The 18,620-nt window shown below is 48.0% G+C and overlaps 1 protein-coding gene across 2 annotated transcripts in view; it reads right to left on the bottom strand.

The window, feature by feature from the left end:
• The window catches only part of C3H7orf50 (chromosome 3 C7orf50 homolog), a 100,227-nt gene extending 95,581 nt beyond the window's left edge, over positions 1-4,646 (bottom strand). For both annotated transcript variants that reach the window (XM_057764198.1, XM_057764197.1), the window contains exons 1-2: positions 4,576-4,646; positions 1,418-1,547 (exon numbers count right to left, since the gene is read on the bottom strand). In XM_057764198.1, the coding sequence (XP_057620181.1) occupies positions 1,418-1,546 (129 nt within the window). In that variant the 5' untranslated portion in view covers position 1,547; positions 4,576-4,646. The remainder of the gene's footprint in view (positions 1-1,417; positions 1,548-4,575) is intronic.
• Between the last annotated feature and the right edge of the window lie 13,974 nt (positions 4,647-18,620).

Here is an 18,620-nt window from a genome sequence, read left to right as displayed (position 1 = left end):
TGGCTCTCCTGGAAACTACCGGCTGTCAATCAGACCAGCATAAGAAAGACTCGAAGGAAGCATGCCCAGATCGCTTCCTGCTTTCTTGACATAGAGAGAGAGAGAGAGAGAGAGAGAGAGAGAGAGAGAGAGAGACAAGGCTGAGGCAGTTCCTCTCAAACATTAGGTTCCCTGCAAGTGCGAGGACAGCGTGAGGAGGAAGGGCGGGGAGCTGAAGGTAGGGCTGTGCCCTTGAGCTGCTGCTCGCGCGGGAAAGGCCCTGGGTTCCAGCCCCAGCACGGGGAACAGACGGCGTCTTGCCAGGACTATTATCACACACCTGTGATCCCAGCACCCGGGGGCAGAGGCAATGGGACTGCACATTTGAGGCCTGCCTGAGCGACATAACACGACAACAGAGTCCGGCAAAGCCCAGCCACCAGCCACACCGACACATGTGCATCTGACCAGGGCTTATTCCGTGTTAACTGACAACCCTGGAATAGTAGCATCTGATGGTGTCTGGAGGGTAGTAAGCAACTAATTTTAAAAGTGAATTACTGCCAATGAACAAGTTTAATATCCAGAACTTTACAGGTAACAAAAAGATTTGAAAGGTTAAAATTTAAATGTATCTGTGGCCAGCAATATGGCTCAGCAGGTAAAGGAGCTTGCTGCCAAGCCTGATGACCCAAGTTCAATCCCATATTGGTTGAAAAAGAGAACTGAATTCCACGAGTTGTCCTCTGATCTTAACACATGCACCATGAAGGTACACACATGAATACCTAAATAAATATATAAAAATGTACAATTCAATGTATCTGCAAACACATGGCAGATACACGTTATAGGGTGAAAAACAAACCCACACAACATTTAACATTGTTCATACCCTGTCTCAGTGAGTATTAAAATCGATTGTTTGGGCCAGTAAGATGGCCCAGTGGGCAAAGGTGATTACCACCAAGCCTGATAAACTGAGTTCCATTCCTGGAACCCACATCGTGGAAGGAGAGAACTGACTCCCAAAACTGTCTTTTTGACCTCTAGACAGGCACCATGAGGTGCAAGAGTACATACATGAGTAACAGACATGATTGATAAGAAGGTTTCGGCTTGTTTTCTGGTGCTGGGGTAAAAGGCAGGGTCTCCCACACGCTAGGCAAGTGCTATACCACTGACCCACGGCCCAGCCTCTAGACCTGAGATTTTAGACAGAAGTGCCTGGATCACACCCTACACACATCAAGGAGAGAAGCTCCTTGGGAGTGCAGTCAGGAGGCCCCACTCTCCCAGGCCCTCCACTTGGTCAGGCTGGTCCATCACAGTCCGTAGTAAACATAGGCACCCACACAGAGGCCAAATTTCTGTCTCCTAACCGCTCCAGTAAACACTAAGCACTCCCATGTGTGGCTGCTCCGCGCGAGTCACTTACCTTGGGGTTGGTCGCCTCCTTGCCCGGCCCGGCATCAGATGCCTGCAGTGACTCCTCTGATGATGTTATCTTTTGCTTTTTACTCTTCTTTTCTGTCCCTTTGGGACCTTTTCTCTTATGTTTTACCATCCTGGAAAGGACAGTGCAGGTGGGTCACCGGTAGGAAGGGAAAAGCCGTGTGCTACAAGGGTTATGCTGTTAAACACAGCAGCAAGGATACCTGCCCACTATACCACAAAAGGAAACTTCACTAGAACACGCTAACCAGGGCCACGGCTGCCGATAAAGTGCTTCCTGCATGGCCTTTAATCAGTACATATGAGGGGACAGTTTCATTCTCTCGAAATCTAGACAAAGACATGCCCCTACACAAGCCGTGACCAGTATTATGCTCCATCCATGGGTGAAGAGGATGAAAGACTGAGGACGAATCTGCGGCATGTAACTGTGAGGCGGAGCTGTACGCGAACCTGCAGCCCAGACTATGGTACATGGAAAGAATATTTCTATTCTAGAATCGGAAAACTCCAAGCTCTCTCTTTTTTTTTTAAATTAAACCTCCTCATTTTTTAAAAGAAAAAGGAGTATTCGAAGCCAGAGGCTACAAATTTCAATTAGCAGTATAATAAGAAATTGTAAAAGGAAAGACTGTTGACACAGGGACACTGAAAATAGGGGTGCCGCCGCCAACCAATTACCTCGTTAAAGAAATAAGAAAAGTTCAGCAAATATTTACACACCGCTTCGGAGAGAAGCGAGGTCTGCGGTCACCCTGGAAGTTAGCCTTACAAAGTTAATCACGAAGTCTATTTGAGAAGGTGGAAAAGATGGTTCTGCATCACAAGGTTCTGAGAGAGAGCAACTCACAACTGAGGCGATGAGGGTCGTTCTAAAAAACATCTGCTTTTTGTTTGGGGTTAAGAGACTTTCAACAAGGGTGCCGAGACAATTCAAAGAGCAATCTACTCACCAAGTGGGGGAGGATGCTGGAGAGCCAAGAGGAAAGATGTATATGAACCTCACAACACACACAGAGCTACCTCAGGATGGACCAAACCCCACATGTAAAAGAGCCCAAGGCTAATACACATTTCTTTCTTTCTTTTTCTAAAGACAGGGTATCATAATGTAGACCAGGCTGACCCTGAGCACACAGAGATTCAACTGCTTCTGCCTCTGCCTCCTGGGAGTGGTAATTAAAGGCAGGCACCACTTTAACAGGCCAGGCCTAAGACTGTCGGAATTTCCAGAGATGAACGCTGATGGCCCGGGAGAACACTGTGGTCTCTCCAATAAAATACCAGAAACTAGGTAGCCAAAGGAAAACTACGCAGGATTACATCATCACTACAAAGTTATGTCTTGGATTAGAGAGAGGCTCAGAGGTTAAGAGCTCGTGCAGAAAACCTGAGTTCAGCCAGGAGGTGGTGGTGCACGCCTTTAATCCCAGCACTCAGGAGGCAGAGGCAGGCGGATCTTTGGGAGTTTGAGGCCAGCCTGGTCTACAAGAGCTAGTTCTGGGACAGGCATCAAAGCTACAGAGAAACCCTGTCTCGAAAACCCGAGTTCAGTTCCCAGTACCAATCAGGCAGCTCACAATTGCTTGTAACTCTAGATTCAGACCCAATACCTCTGGACACACACACACAATTAAAAACAGAATAGAAAGAAACTGGAGAGCCAGTTCAGCAGTCAAGAGTACTTACTACTCTTGCAGAGGATCTGGGTTCAATTCCCAGTACCCACATGGTGGCTCACAACTGCCTAGAACTCCAATTCCAGGAGATCTGACGCTTCTTCTTCTGACCTCCATGGAATCCTACACATGCATGGTACACAAACATACACGCAGGTACACACACACACAAAATTAATAAGCAATTCTTTAAAAAATTAAAATAACAAAAGAAATGTTAAAAACTAACAATTGGACAGTGCTAGCAAAAAGACAACTGAAAGCATGGAGGGCATGCCTGCCAATCACTCTACAAGAAAAGAAATGGGGGGGAGGGGCAGCAATATGGCTCACCAGGTAGAGGCACTTGCCAACCGAGACTGACAACCTAAATTCCATCCCAGTCTAGCCTAACTGGTGAGTTCCAGGCCAATGAGAAACCCTGTCATAAAAATACAAGGTGGATGGGGAACACCGTCTAAGGTTAACCTCTGGAATACACACAGAGACAAGCATGTATACACGCACGCATATACAGGCACACACATACAGGCATGCACACACATACACGCATGCATGCACATACACAAAGACACACACACACTAATTTTAGAATGGGCAAAGGTGTTGAACAGACACTGAAGAACTTCACTAGTCACTGAGACAATGAGAACCAGAGACACTGCTTCATGCAGCAACTAATATAAGACAGGGCCAGGAGAAGACACGGTGGGTAACAGCACCTGCCACGGAAGCTTGAGCACCTGAGTTTGATCCCTAGGATCTACATAACAATCTGGATGCCAGGGTGTGCATCCCACCTTTTCGACGGTGACATGGGGAGGTGGGGACAGTAGAGGAAGCCCGGGGCACATCTGGGCAGCAGACACCAGAAGACTATGCCTCAACAAAGTCAAGGAAGGAAATAGATTCCCTAAAGTTGCCTCCATGGTACCCAAGACGACTAATATGTGATCTCCTCCAGTCTAGAACCTGGGCTCCTAAGTCTGGGATTTCTAGTCTGTCCTGTTATGTCCCAACGCCTTGAGTGACACAAATACATAAAAAGAACCCAAAGAATCCTTATTTTTTTTTTCTTTGAACGAGAGTCTCATTTGGTAGAAAAGGTTGGAATGAAGCTGTCAGCAATTCTATCTAAGCCTCCGGGATGCTGAGATTACAACCATTTACCACCACACCCAACTTGTAAGGATGGATGAATGGAAGAACTGTTGGATGCATGGATAAATGGGTCTGTGGGTGGTTGAATGGGTGGGTGGGTAGATGGATGGATAACTATGTGGAAGGGTAGGCAAATGGATGAGTGAATGGATGTATCCATAGGGGTGAATGGGTAGGTAGGTGGGTGGCTGAATGGATCTATGGGGATCCATGTCAAGGGCCGGGAAGATACGCACGGCCGGGACCAGGACGCCGTCTCCCCAGAGGCTCCGACCCCCCCTGGCACCCGCAGACCACGCACCTGCAGCATCCACTCTCGCCCGCCTCGGCCACGCGCTTTCACCACCAGCTCTGCAGGTTCCACGCCGTCCCGCCCTCAGAAGAGTGGCGCTGTACATTGGACAGAATCCGCGTCGGACTTCCAGCCAGCCAATCGTCGCCTCACGGGAGGGAGCAGACCCGGCTCAAAATACTAGCGTCATCTTTCGGCGCTGAGAGAGCGGGCAGTTGCCGGAGCAACTCCTGGTGGCGTGGACACGTGCGCGCCGCATTCCGGTCGCTGTTGCTGGGCGGTGCTGGTGGAATGCGGCTTGTAAAAGCTTGTAAATCCGAGGGCAGCCAGGCTTGGAGGTGCACGCCTGTTGTCCCAACCCTAGGGAGGTTGAAGCTGGAGGATTAGGAGTTCAAGGCCATCCTAGTCCACGTAGGGAAGTTCGAATCCAGGCTAAATTTTATGAGACCCTGTTGTCGGGGAGCATGCCTATATAATCCCAGCACCAAAGAGATGAAGGTAGGAGGATCAGAAATTCAGGGTCATCCTGGGCTATGTAAATGAATTATGGACCAACCTAGGATACATGATATCCTCCCTTTTTTTTTTTCATGATATCCTCCTGTCTCCAAAAACCGAAATAGGGCCAGTAAGATGGTTCAGAGTTACAGTAAAAGTGCTTGTTATGAAGCTTGATTACCTTCGTTTGATGCCCAGGACCCATATAGCAGAAGGAAAACCGACTCCGACCAGTTGTCTTCTGACCTCCAAACACACACACACACACACACACACACACACACACAAAGGAAAATAAAATCAAAAGGATAGGATCCTTAGACTAGTGTGTGTGCGGGCGCATGCACCATTTTAAAACAACAGTATTGTGCATGGCACACACACAAAGCTAATGAAGATGTACCCTGAAGTGCCAGGGATAGCTGGTCATGGTATCACTGGCCTTTAATCCCAGCATTCAGGAGGTAGAGGCAAATGGATCTCTATGACTATGAAGCCAGCCTGGTCTACATAGTGAGTTCCAGGTCAGTCAAGATTACATAGTCAGACCCTGTCTCTAAAGAAGGGGGTGGTGGTGGTATAACCAGAAATGAAGCCCTTGTCAGTCCCCATGGAGTCCCCCAGCACCACAAATAATAGTAGTTTTTACACTTTACCTGGGCCTGGTAGCATAGGGATACATGGATTCCCAGAATAATTAAAAAAGAAGAAAAGGGAGAGGGGACTAGAGATATAGCTCAGTCCGTAAAGCGCCCCCCCTGAGTCTCAGCTCCAGAACCCAAATTAAATAAATAAATAAATAAATAAATAAATAGCCAGGCAATAGTGTGTACACCTTTAATCCCAGCACTCGGGAGGTAGAGGCAGGCGGATCTCTATGAGTTTGAGACCAGCCTGGTCTACAGAGCGAGTTCCAGGACAGCCAAGGCTACACAGAGAAACCTTGTCTCGAAAAAACAAAAGTAAGTAAATAAATAAATAAAGCCAGGAATGTTGGTGATATTGTAATTACAGCACTGGGGGGAGGGAGGATCCTGGAGGCTCAGTGTCCAGAAGGGAAGGAAGAGAGGAGGAGAGGGGGCAAGATCAGTTCTATTCTGTGGGAACACAATGGTGACCTACCAGTAAAGTATGATGAGGGCCATGAGCATAAGGGGAAGTAAAGAACGAACCCTGAACACAGCCTTCTCTTTAAGCCATGTTCTCTGAAGGGTTATTTGATTCTATAAGAAACAGCCAAAAAGCTGGGAACCCGAAAAAGATTCAGACAGATTTGGGAGACCAGATTCTAACACTGGGTCTTTGAGTTGGAGCCCAGAGAAGCTACCATGCAGGAGACAACCTGAACCAGTGATCAAGCCAGCCTTGCAGGGGCTGTGCGAAATATACCTGGGATTCACACCAGGTTCTGAAACTGTATCGGAGGATTTATCGCTGATACTTCTGCCCAACTGAGAGGAAACAGTTGATTCTTTATGAGGCAGAATAGAAAGAGGGGAAATTATCAAAACATGAGAAAGGAAAGGAACGCCCTCTCCTGAGCATGCTTGGATGCCTTCCACCAGCTGAGAAGCAAGAACTTGAGCCCACTGGCATTTGCTGTGAAGGTGACCAACACAGAGATAATACTCCTTCTATATAAAGACATCTTACCTTAACATAGCCAGGAACCAGGTGTAGGGCTGCAGCTGTATGATCATGAGTGGAACCTCGTTCTCCTAGATATTTTCTGGGAATCTCAGACAAGACAGTTAACTTCCTTTGCGGTGAAGATGCCCCAACATCCTGCATGCCTTAGAGTTGGCGTTTTACCTTGACAATAGAAATCCCGCCAGATGCCACTCAGGACCCACCCTGTGGATTTCCTTTGGGTTCCTTAGCAACCCTTAGAGCAGCAGTTCTCAACCTGTGGGTCTCAACCCCCTTGGGGTCAAACAACCCTTCCACAACGGTCACCTAAGACCATCAGAAAGCACAGATATTTACATTATGATTAATAACAGTAGCACAATTACAATTATGAAGTAGCAACAAAATAATTTCATGGTTGGGGGTCACTACAACATGAGGAACTGTATTAAAGGGTCGCAGCATTAGGAAGGTTGAGAACCTTTATCTTAGAGGGTCATAGCTTCAAACCCCACCAGAATAGTATGTATGACTCATGAAGATAAGGGAGAGGCTGCTCCTTTAGAAGCCCACACCCATACTCTGTGGTCTCACTTTCTCCCTGATACATCTTTTTCTTAAAAGTCCATGCTAAGAATGTCATTTTGGAAGCCAGGCATGATGGCACATGCCTTTAATCCCTTGCACGTGGAAGACAGAGGTAGGAGAACCTCTGTGAGTTCGAGAGGCCAACCTGGTATACATAGCGAGTTCCAAGACACCCGTTCTACACAAAGAGGCCCTGTTTCAAAGAAGCAAAAGTAAAAAATGTCATTGCGGGGAGCTGGAGAGATGGATCAGCAATAAAGAGCACTTCTGGCCCAGCTGCAGCCCAGGTCTGCATCACAACTCTGTGGCACAGATTGCCACTAAGGCCCATACAGAGGCCCGGGATCTGGGCCAGAGCCTGTGGCTTGGGTGGAGTCAGTGGCCACATCACAGCAGGCGCCATACAGATATAGGTGGCCTGCATTAGCACTGGGACCCAGGGTGTCTTCCAGGCCCAGATTGCTGCCAAGTGACTTGTTTGGTACCATGGCCCTATAGCACCCAGGGTCATATTGTCATACGTGGCTTAGGTTACCACCGAGTGCCATGAAGAAGGCCAAGCTCAAACCAGATACCTGAGTCCAGGTTGATATCCGAGGACCAGGATGTGGCCTGCACTGCCACTCAATGACATGGGGACATCTGGGTCTAAGCTGCAGCTGAGGGCCTTGTCAGGGTCCGTGATACCACTGCAGCCAGAGTCTGTGTTGATGTCCGATGCTCTTGTTGCCACTAAAGGCCATGTAGGTGCCCAAGATTAGGGCTAAGTTAGTGTCTTGGGGCCATGCCACAGATGGGGGCAGTGGTGATATCCAGACCCAGCTGCTGCTAAGGACCATGCAGGGGCCCATGGTCCTACTGCAGCTGGGGATCTGACCTGAGATCTGGGTCCTCCACTGCCACTAATGGTCACGTAGAGGCCCAGGGTTGGGTCCGCAACCTGAGGCATTGGTTGTGTCTGGCAATCACACGGCTGCCAGAACCATTCCATTCCCACCTGAGTGGCCATTTCTTCCACCCAGAATCAGGATGTATGTATTGGAGACAGGACTCATGCTGTCCAGACTGTCTCCAAACCAGCTGTGTAGTGGAGGATGACCTTGGACTCCTGATCCTTCTGCCTCCACCTCCTGATGCCAGGAGTTGAACTCAAGGCTTCATGCATGTTAGGCAAACACTCTACCAAGCTTCGTCCTCAGCCCATCCAGGTACCCAAACAGCATTCATTTCACAGACTGTCTTTTCCCACCTCCTGTCTCTATACACACTCAAGGCCTTCTGAACTTTCTGTTCTGTTCTGCCTGGCTGACTTTCTCATTTACATGTGTGTGTACGTGTTCATGCTTGTGTGCCCATATGTGTTTGGAGGCCAGAGGTCTTCATTGCGTGTCCTCCTCTGTAGTTTGAATTCTAATTGGTCTTAATCATAAAAACAAAAAAAAAATTTAGGGGATGAAAGTTGAAAGATCAAAGAAGCAGAGCAGCCAGCCACTAGAGGTTACCTCTACAAATTCCTGAGACTGAATAGCAAGATTCTGTCTCTAGGAATCCTCAGACTGAATGGGTCTGAGATCCTGTCTCCACTTCCCTAGTGCTGGAACTAAAGGCGTGTGCCTCCCAAGTACTGGGATCAAAGGCGTGAGATCCCAAGTGCTGGAGTCAAAGGTGTGTGTCATCACCGCCTGGCTGCTATGGTTAACTAGTGGCTAGCTCCACCCTCGGATCTCCAATCAAGCTTTATTAGAGCACAAAAAAATTTCACCACCCTTCTCTACCACTTTGCCATGTTACTTTTTGAGACAGGATCTCTCACTGAACCTGGAGCTTACAGATTCATCAAGGCTAGCTCGCCAGTGAGCGATCCTCCTGTCTCTCCAATGCTGGAACTACAAATGAGAACTTAAAAAGAAATAGAAAAACATGGATTCTGGGAATACAAACTTGGGTCCTCATCCCCACTCAGCAAGCACTTTACACAGAGGCAGCCTCTGGCCCACGTTTACTTGTAATCTGAATGTAAGCACTGACTTCCTTACGTCTGGAAGCAAGCTCGCTGCTGGTATTTCTAACCAGGATCATCAGCCTTGCTGGGTAAACTAATTTAAGGAAAGCAATGGACTTTGTCAGGATGCCGGATCATCCAAATTCGCTTTCCATCGATCTGCATCCGCTCCTTTTCCCCTCCAGACACCAAGTGTCCCAGGCTAGCCTCACACTCACAATCCTGTGACCACGGGCATATGCTGCTGCACCCTGCCTCTTGATCATAGTCTGCAGAGTAGATGATGTGCCTGTCTCAGTTCCACGCCATAGAGGTCTTCTCTGGGCTTCACTAGGCGTAATGCTAAGTGCTCTAACTGGCTGCATAAATGGTGTTTTCCCTCCCATTCTATCTCCTGGTTACCGTCTATGAGAATAAAAGCTACTGATGGCCGGGTTGTTTTCCGTCCTTCTCTAATTGTTTGGGAGAGGGAACTGACATTTATGATCTCAAGTTCCACCTGTTCTGTTCCACTGAGCACGTGTTTCTTTGTGCAGCCTGTGGCGTGTGTAAGCGTTTGCATCTGTGTATATACGTGTAGTGATGCATGTGCATATTTGCACACACATGTGTGGAGGCCACAGGTATATCACTCTACCTTAAGTTTCTTTTTTAGACCACCTCACCCTGTAGCTCTGGCTAGCCAGGAGCTTGTTGTGCAGACTGGGCTAGCCTCAGACTCACAGAGAGCTGCCTGACCCTGCCTCTGCCTTCTGAGTGCTAGGATAAAGGCAAGTGCCACGGGACTGGCTCCAGCTTTTCCTTTTAAACAGAGTCTGTCACTGAGCCTGGGGCTCACTGATTCAGCAAGGCTGATGGACCATCAGGTCCCAGGATCCTTCTCTCTCTGCCTCCCTGGCCGTGGGCTTACAGATGTGTGCCACACCACATGGGTTCTGTGGATTCAAATCAGGTTACTATGCTTACACAGCCAACACTTCACCCACTAAGCCATGTCCTCAGCCCCAAATACTATCACCTTGATGTCCAATACCAAACTCTTGTTTCCCCCTTCCTCTGAGGCCATACCCCCTAATCTTCACATTGGCCCTAAACCACCACCACCCCTTCTCTCTGCCTCTCTGTCCTCTGTCTCTTCCTTTCTCCCCTCTCTCCATGACTTACTGCTACCCTAGATTTTATCTATCTAAGACTAGGTATGGGGACTCAGGCTCATCATCCTAGTGCTGGGGAGGCTGAAGCAGGAGGATGAAGAAGTCAAGGTCAGCCTGGACCACATATTAAGATCCTATCTCAAAAGCACAAAAGCCAACCCAAACCACCATCCTTTCTGCTACACAAGAAGCAGCTTTGGTTGGGCAGTGTTGGTGCACGCCTTTAATCCTAGCACTCAGAAGGCAGAGGCAGGTGGATCTCTGTGAGTTCAAGGCCAGCCTGGTCTACCGAGTGAGTTCTAGGAGAGCAGAGCTACATAGTGAGATCCTGCCTCAAGGAAAAAAAATACATGGGGGCTGGAGAGATGGCTCAGTGCTTAAGAGCTCTTAACCTGCTCTTCCAAAGGTCCTGAGTTCAATTCCCAGCAACCACATGGTGGCTCACAACCATCTGTAAAGAGGTCTGGTGCCCTCTTCTGTCCTGCAGACATACACACAGACAGAACATTGTATACATAATAAATAAATAAATATATATATATATATTTTAAAAAATCCATTTTTGTTTATTTAGATTGATTTACATTTACTAATTCGTGTGCGATCGCACAAGTGTCGCCGCACGAGTGTGGAGGTCAGAGGACAACTTACAAGACTCGACTCTCTCCTTCCACCATGAGCGTCCTGGGGCTCAGACCTCAGGTTATATCAGGCTTGGTGGGAAGTGCCTTTACCCAGTGACCCATCTTGCCAGCCCAGTATAAATGACTTCATTACTCTCCTGAAAACTCTAAAAATAAAAATCACTAATGAACCTCCTCCAGGCTTGTAGCTTAACTAAATAAAGATCAGGAAATGTGATTCGGCTGTGGCCTTCGCTGCGGCGATGACAACACGCCGCACTGCTGATCCAGCCCGACTGCTGCCGCATCCTCCAGGCCACTCTGAGGCTCTCTGACCCAAACATGAACGAACGGAATAAACCTGGCCTTTGTTCCTTTGTTCCCGCTACTAGTTTGCTTGTTTATTGCATGCATGCGTGTGTACATTGTGTGTATGTGGGTGCCAGAAGACAACTTTTGGGGGTCAGTTCTCTCGCTTCAATGCAGCGGTCCTGGGGATTGAACTCGGGCTGTCAGGCTTAGTGGCAAGCGCCCTTACCTGCTGAGCCATTTCACCTGCCACCCACCCCACCCCCCATTTTTGTCAAGAAAGGATCTCATGTAGCCCAGTCTGGCCTCATCATCTCTATGTATCTGAGGATTCTTTCTGCCCCTCCTGCTTCCTCAGGATCCCTGCGCTGGGATTACAGGTGTGCAACACCACGCCCAATGCTTGCAGTGCCGGGGATGGAACCCAAGACTTCTTGCATGGCAGGAAAGCATGTCAGCAAGGGAACACAAAACCAGCTAAAGCTGGCTTTTCTAACTTACAACACGACTTAAAATGAGTGTCTGTAGGGCTGGAGGGATGGTTCAGTGGTTAAGAGCACCAGCTGCTCTTCCAGAGGACCTGGATTCCATTCTCATCACCCACATGGCAGCTCCCAACTCTGCATAGCTCCAGTTCTAGGGGGTCTGGCACCTTTATACAGACATATTTGCAGGCAAAACACTAATGCACAAGAAATAAAAATAAATAAATCATAAAATGAGAGTCTGTGAACTTAGCACTCATCTTGCAAGCTCCCTTCGTATCGTAGGATGCAACGTTTTTCTCATACAAGATTCCATCCTGCACTATTGCGTTTGTCCAGGATACAAAGCCTGGTCCTGCCTTTAGCACACCTTGGGAAACAAAGTCTGCCAAGACTCATTGTGTCCCAAACACCTCGTCTGCCCTGGTGGAGTGGGGACAGACTTCCACAGAATGAGCTGTTAGGCATGCTGGTTAGTGACTTGCAAAGCAAAGGCACCTGAGAACTTGGAAAGAAAGAAGAATTCAGCTGACAGCAAGCTAACAGTCATAGAATCCGTAACTCTGGAACTCATCACGGTGGACACATCAACACCAGGCAGTGTGTGGAATAGCCTACTGTCCCAAAATCTCACAAACTTTCCATCTGAAAGCCATAGAAATGGTGGCCCTGGTGACTGGGCATGTTTCCCAGGGAAGATATTAAACCAGGAAAGGGACACATGGGTATGATTAGTATCTTACACTCACTTGTTTCTTATTTGTTTTATTTCTCAGTACTAGCAGCTTTGCACATCTTAGGCAGGTGCCCTACCACTGAGCCACACCCCAGCCCCTCACTGGGGGATTCTAGGCAGGGGCTCTACCATTGAGCCACACCCCAGCCCCTCACTGGGGGATTCTAGGCAGGGGCTCTACCACTGAGCCACACCCAGCCCCTCACTGGGGGATTCTAGGCAGGCAATCAACTGCTGATTCTAGGAAAGAGCTCCGTCATTAAGCTATACCCTAACTCTCTTTTCACCTGAGGTTTTATCTTTTTGTAGCATAATCTCATGCAGTTTAGGCTGGCTTCAAACTTATTATATAAGAAGATGACCTTGAATTTCTTATCCTCCTGTCCTGTGACCAGTTAATAGGGTACCAGGGATGGAACCAAAGGCATCATGCATGCCAGACAGGCATTCTATGCACTGAGCTACATTCCAGCCCTCTTTTTATTTTGAAAATAATTTTAAAAGATATATTTCTGAGCCCAGGCATCATATTCTCTCTCTCTCTCTCTCTCTCTCTCTCTCTCTCTCTCTCTCTCTCTCTCTCTCTCTCCTTCAAGACAGGGTTTCTCTCTCTAGCTCTGGCTGTTCTGTAACTCACTCTATAGACCAGGTCGGGCTTGAACTCACAGAGATCCACCTGCCTCTGCCTCTGCCTCCTGAGTGCTGGGATTAAAGGTATGCCACCACCACCTTACTTGAGACTCTGTCTTAAAAATAACAAAATTACTCCAACCAAACCAAAGATTTATCTTTAGTTTGAAGTGTGTGTGTGTCTGTACATGAGTGCAGTTCCCAGGCAGGCCAAAGGTGCTGGATGCCCCAGAGCTGGAGGCATAGGCAGTCATGCGCTGCCCCTCCATGGGTGCTGGGAACTAACTGCAAGAGCAGCAGGAGCACCTCACTGTGGAGCCATATCTCCACCCCCTCTTTTACTTTTTATTTTGAGACAGAGTCTCACTAAATTTCCATGACCAGCTTTGAATTCAACTGTAGCCCAGGTTAGCCCTGAGCTAGTCCTACCCGAGTCCTGACCCAAGGAGGGAAAAGTAGAAGGGTGGCATAAACAAATGGAAACAAACATCCGACAGCCTCTCTGAACATCTAATGGCCAAGCGCTTGTCTTTCTGGGTGATAGTGACTGCCAATTATTTTTTTAATTTTGTTAGTTTCTCAAGACAGGTTTTCTCTGTATAGTCCTGTCTGTCCTGGAACTCGCTTTGTAGACCAGGCTGCCTGAAACTCAGAGATCTTCCTGCCTCTGCCTCCCAAAAGCTGGGATTAAAAGCGTGTGCCACCATCTCCTGGCTCTATTTCAGTTATTAATTTATTGTGTGTGTCTACACAGACATGCATGTGCCCTGGCACCCGCATGAAGGTCAGAGGACAATTTGCAGGAATTGTGTGATGGCTATTCTTGGTTGTCAATTTGACTACATCTGGGATCATCTTAACCCCAAAATAGGGCACACCTGTGAGGGATTTTAAATTATGTGTGTGTGTGGGGGGGTGTCTGTGTGTCAGTGTGTGCACAGGGGTGCAGGTGTCCACAGAGGCCAGAGGAGCCAGAGTTCCCGGAAGCTCACTGTGAGTCAGTCGCCTGATGTGGGTGCTGGGAGTCAAACTGAGAGCTTCTGGAAGAGCAGTCTGTGCTCTCAACCACCGAGCCACCCTTCCCGCCTCTAATTATGCATTCTCACACTGTTTCAGAAAAATAAAACAAGTCACTCCTTACCCAGGACAAGAGGGGAAGTCAGGCCAACTTTCCCTCCTATACCCGCCTCAAGACCCTTGAAAACACGGGCTGCGGATGGCTCAGTGGAAAAGTCCTTGCTGAACAGGTGGGACAGGAGTTCAGATCCCCAGAACCCAAATGAATAAGCCAGCAGGCCTGGCAGTAGCCTGTAATCCCAGTGCTCAGGAGGCAGAGACAGAGGAACCCAGGACAGCCTGGTTAGCCAGACTAGTTGAATCCTTGAACTCTGGGATCAATTGAGAGTGCCTGTCTCAATGAATAAAGTGGAGAGTGATTGAGGCAGATGTCTGATATCAATTTCGGTCTGCACACACACACACACACACACACACTTCTGCACTTCACATATGCACACCACACAGCACACACACATGGGGAAAAGAAGACACTTGTAAAGCAGAGGGGACATCAAAGATCCCCCTTTTCAAGCTTGAACTTGGGAAAGAAAATCTAATTCACCCACATACCGACCCACTTCTCAAACTCATTTTGGAGCTGAGGAACTGAAGAAACCCTTTTTAGTCCCCAGCAGTTACTCCAGGTGAGGGTGACTGCTCAGACCCAGGTTTCAGGGACACCACCTAGTGCCTCACAGGAAGGGCCTGCGGCACTGTCAACCTCCATTCCAAAGAAGGCCTTCTGGTGACATCTTGTGAGAAGGACAGAAACTGCAGCTCACACTCCTGAAAAGCCAGCCGCTGTCTCTAGTCTCTGGTCTGAAAAACAGCCAGGCTTTGGACTCCACCCAAAGACAGACTGGATCTGACAACAGAAGACAACTCAGAAAAGGGAGGAAGCAGCCAAGACGGGGAGAACGACCCTTCCCAAAGCCAGCTCTAAGATGTCAGAGCAGTTGAAGAGGTGTCTGCCCCATAAGAGACAGGAAGGAAGCCTTTGGCTAATGTGCCGACCCTTCCAGCCTATACCAGGCGTAGATCCCAAGCAGCTCCACGAAATGAGGCGGCTAGGCTTGACGGGGTGGGAGCTCTTGCCTGTGACCCCAGGACTCTAGCAGCTGGGAGGTTGCGGCAGTAGGATTTCAAGCTCATGGCTAGCCTGGGCTACATGCTGGGGTTCTGTTTAAACAACATACACCCATAAAACATCTTCCAGGACTGGAGAAATAGCTCAGTAGTTAAGAACACTAGCTGCTCTTCCAGAGGACCTGGGTTCAGTTCTAGCACCTACATGGTGGTTTACAACCACTGCCACGTTTCAATTCCAGGAGATATGACAAAGACGTCAGGCACACACAAGTGCAGACATATGTGTGGGCAAAACACTCAGTCTCATAAACGCACATAATTAAGTTAAAGGTCGATTTTACACTCTTAGAGCCAGGGCTGTAGATGACTGGTAGGTGGATGGTGACACACCTGGACAATCTAGTGACCACTGGGTTGTGCCCATGGGGGCAGCTTCTGTGCAGGCCTCTCAACAGCAACAGGGATGGGGGCTCCATTCTGTCACCTGTAGCAGCCTGAGGAATTTCTTTAAAACTTTTTTATTTCCTTTTATTTTAAAATAAAGATTTAAAGCTGGAGAAATGGCTCAGAGGTTAAGAGCATTGGCTGCTCTTCCAGAGGTCATGAGTTCAATTCCCAGCAACTACGTGGTGGCTCACAGCCATCTATAATGAGATCTGGTGACCTCTTCGGGCATATAGGCAAACATGCAGGTAGAACACTGTATACATAATAAAAGAAATCTTTTAAAAAATAAAGATTTAATTTTTTTGTATATGAGTATTTTGTCTGCATGTGATCTGTGCATTGCAGTGCCCGCAGGGACCAGAAGAGGGCTTCGGATTCTCCAGAACTGAAGTCTCAGATGGTTGTGAGCTGGGTGTGTGATGGATGTGGGTGCTGGGAATCTAACTTGAATTCTCAGAAGAGCAGGAAGTGTTCAGCAAGCACCGAGTCGTCAAGTTTTCTTTAAATTTTTAAAAATCTTTTAGAAAACCTTAATTCAGGTAAAGCAGAATCCTTGGTTTCAGTGCAGAAAAGAATTTCAGGACGAGTTATCAAAATAGCAGGATGGGCTGTAGCTCACTTGGTAGCATGTTCACCGACCATCAGTGAAGCCCTGGGTTCCATCACCAGCACCTTAGAGACTGATAGAGTGATAAACATCTGTGAGCCTAGTTCCTGGAAAGTGGAGGTAGGAGGATCAGGGGCTCAAGACCACCCTTGAGGTGAGCCATGGATACTTGTTTCAAAGAAACGGTCTGGGTATGGTGACTCACACCTTTAGTCTCAGCCTTTGGGAGGAAGAGGCTGGTGGATCTCTGTGAGTTCAGTGGGCACACGTCTATCAGGCTAGATAATGAGACACTCTCAAAAGAGGAAAAAAGAAGTCACCAAAGTAATAAACCACACATCAGAGTATAGGTGTGGGCTCCTTAATTTTGTTCTTTTTTTTTTTTTTTTTTTTGACAGGCTTTCTCTATGTAACAGCCCTCGCTATCCTGGAACTTGCTTTGTAGACCAGACTGGTCTCTAACTCAGAGATCTGCCTGCCTCTGGGTCCCAAACGCTGGGATTAAAGGTGTGTGCCACCATGCCTGGCTGGCTTAATTTTTTAAGTTTTATATTTATTTTTATGTGTATACTTGGCTTGCATTCATATATGCTCACCATGTATGTACCTGGTGCCTACAGGGGTCAGAAGAGGGTATTGGATCCTCTGGGACTGGAGTTACAAGACAGTTATGAGCCACTATGTGGGTGCTGGGAATGGAACCTGGGTTCTCTTAAACTCTCTTCAGCCAGGTCAACTCTCCAGCCCATGGGTGTGAGCTTTTTAAAGATCAGTGGTTAAGTGTCTTCAATGGTGACTGCATGTAGGATTTTGGTAGCTTTTGGAATTTTGTTACCTAATGGATTGTTAGGAGACACCCCTTCCTCTATCTCTGCTCCCTTCCCTATAACTGAAATCAGGGTGGTTCGAGGAGTGCCTTGGATGGGGATATAATCTTTTAAAAGGGATTTAAAAAAAATTGTGTTTCAGTGTGTACATGTGGTGCAGGTACTGATGGAGACCAGAAGAGGGCATCAGACACCCTCCCCCCCAGGTAGAGTACCAGTCTGTTAGCTGCCAGACATGGGTGCTGGGAACTGAACTCTGGTCCTCTTTGGGAGCAGCGAGCTGAGAAAAGCAAGGCCATAAGCAGTTATTAATTACATTAGAATTCTTGTTTCTCAGCTGGTTAAGTTTTCAGACTCTTGTGTTAGCAGGTTCTTTACATTTTCTTGTCAATTTTCTCCATTTTTCAATCTGGCTTCAGTCCCACTTCCTGTGCCTCTGGGAGGGTTCTGAGGGTGCCCAAGGCCACGCTGGCGCTCACTGAATGACACACAGGGATGCCAATGCGCCTGTTCATCCCAGCATTGTCCATACAGCATGATGCTAAGTACCTGGGGCAGGTATGAAAACAGACCCTTACTACCTACTCAAGGTGGCTGGGCAGGGACCAGGACACCAACACATGGCTTAACAGCAAGTCTTAATGGATATAAAGCTCCTCCCTCCACCAAGTGTTCCCCAAAAGCCTCCGCCCATAGCACCCCAGCAGCTGAGGACAGAGAATCCTAATCTGTACTAGAGTAGAGGGACGAGTTGCTAAGTCCCTGCTTTAAAAGAGCACACAGGGCCAGGAAGATGTTCAGAGGGCAAAGTGATTGCCACACAAGTGTGAGGACCAGCATTCAAGTCCCCAGATCTTAAGAAAGAAGGGTCAGGTGGGCATGGCAGCTTTCCAGTAGTCCCAGCACGCAAGAGGCAAAGACAGGGATTCCTCGAGCTGGCTGGCAGCTAGACCAGAGGAACCGCAAGCTCTGGGTGCACCAAGTCTCTTGCCTCAGGCTATAAGGTGGAGAGCAACCAAGGAAGACACCGAAGGTCATCCTCAGGCCTCCACATTTGTGCACGCTTGTGCTCTGACATGTGCAAACAAACACACCTGAACACCATGTACACACACACACACACAATGCAGACTTTGAAAATAAGTATCCACACTTCCTAAGAAAACAGATTCTGGCCTCTGGAAGCACCAGGCACAGACTCGGTACACAAACAGACAGAACACACACATAGAAAAGTAAACAAGCTGGGGGTGATGGCGCATCTGTTAATTCCAGGAGGAGGCAGGAGCTCTGTGAGTTCAAGGTCAGACTGGTCTAGTGATCACTATTTAGAGTGACTCTGTGTAAAAATAAATAAATAAAAAACAAACA

This window comes from Chionomys nivalis, chromosome 3 (genome assembly GCF_950005125.1).
Source record: "Chionomys nivalis chromosome 3, mChiNiv1.1, whole genome shotgun sequence".
Taxonomy (NCBI): Eukaryota; Metazoa; Chordata; class Mammalia; order Rodentia; family Cricetidae; genus Chionomys; species Chionomys nivalis.
Note: the sequence above shows the minus strand (reverse complement) of the source record. Positions and strands in the feature narration are given on the sequence as shown.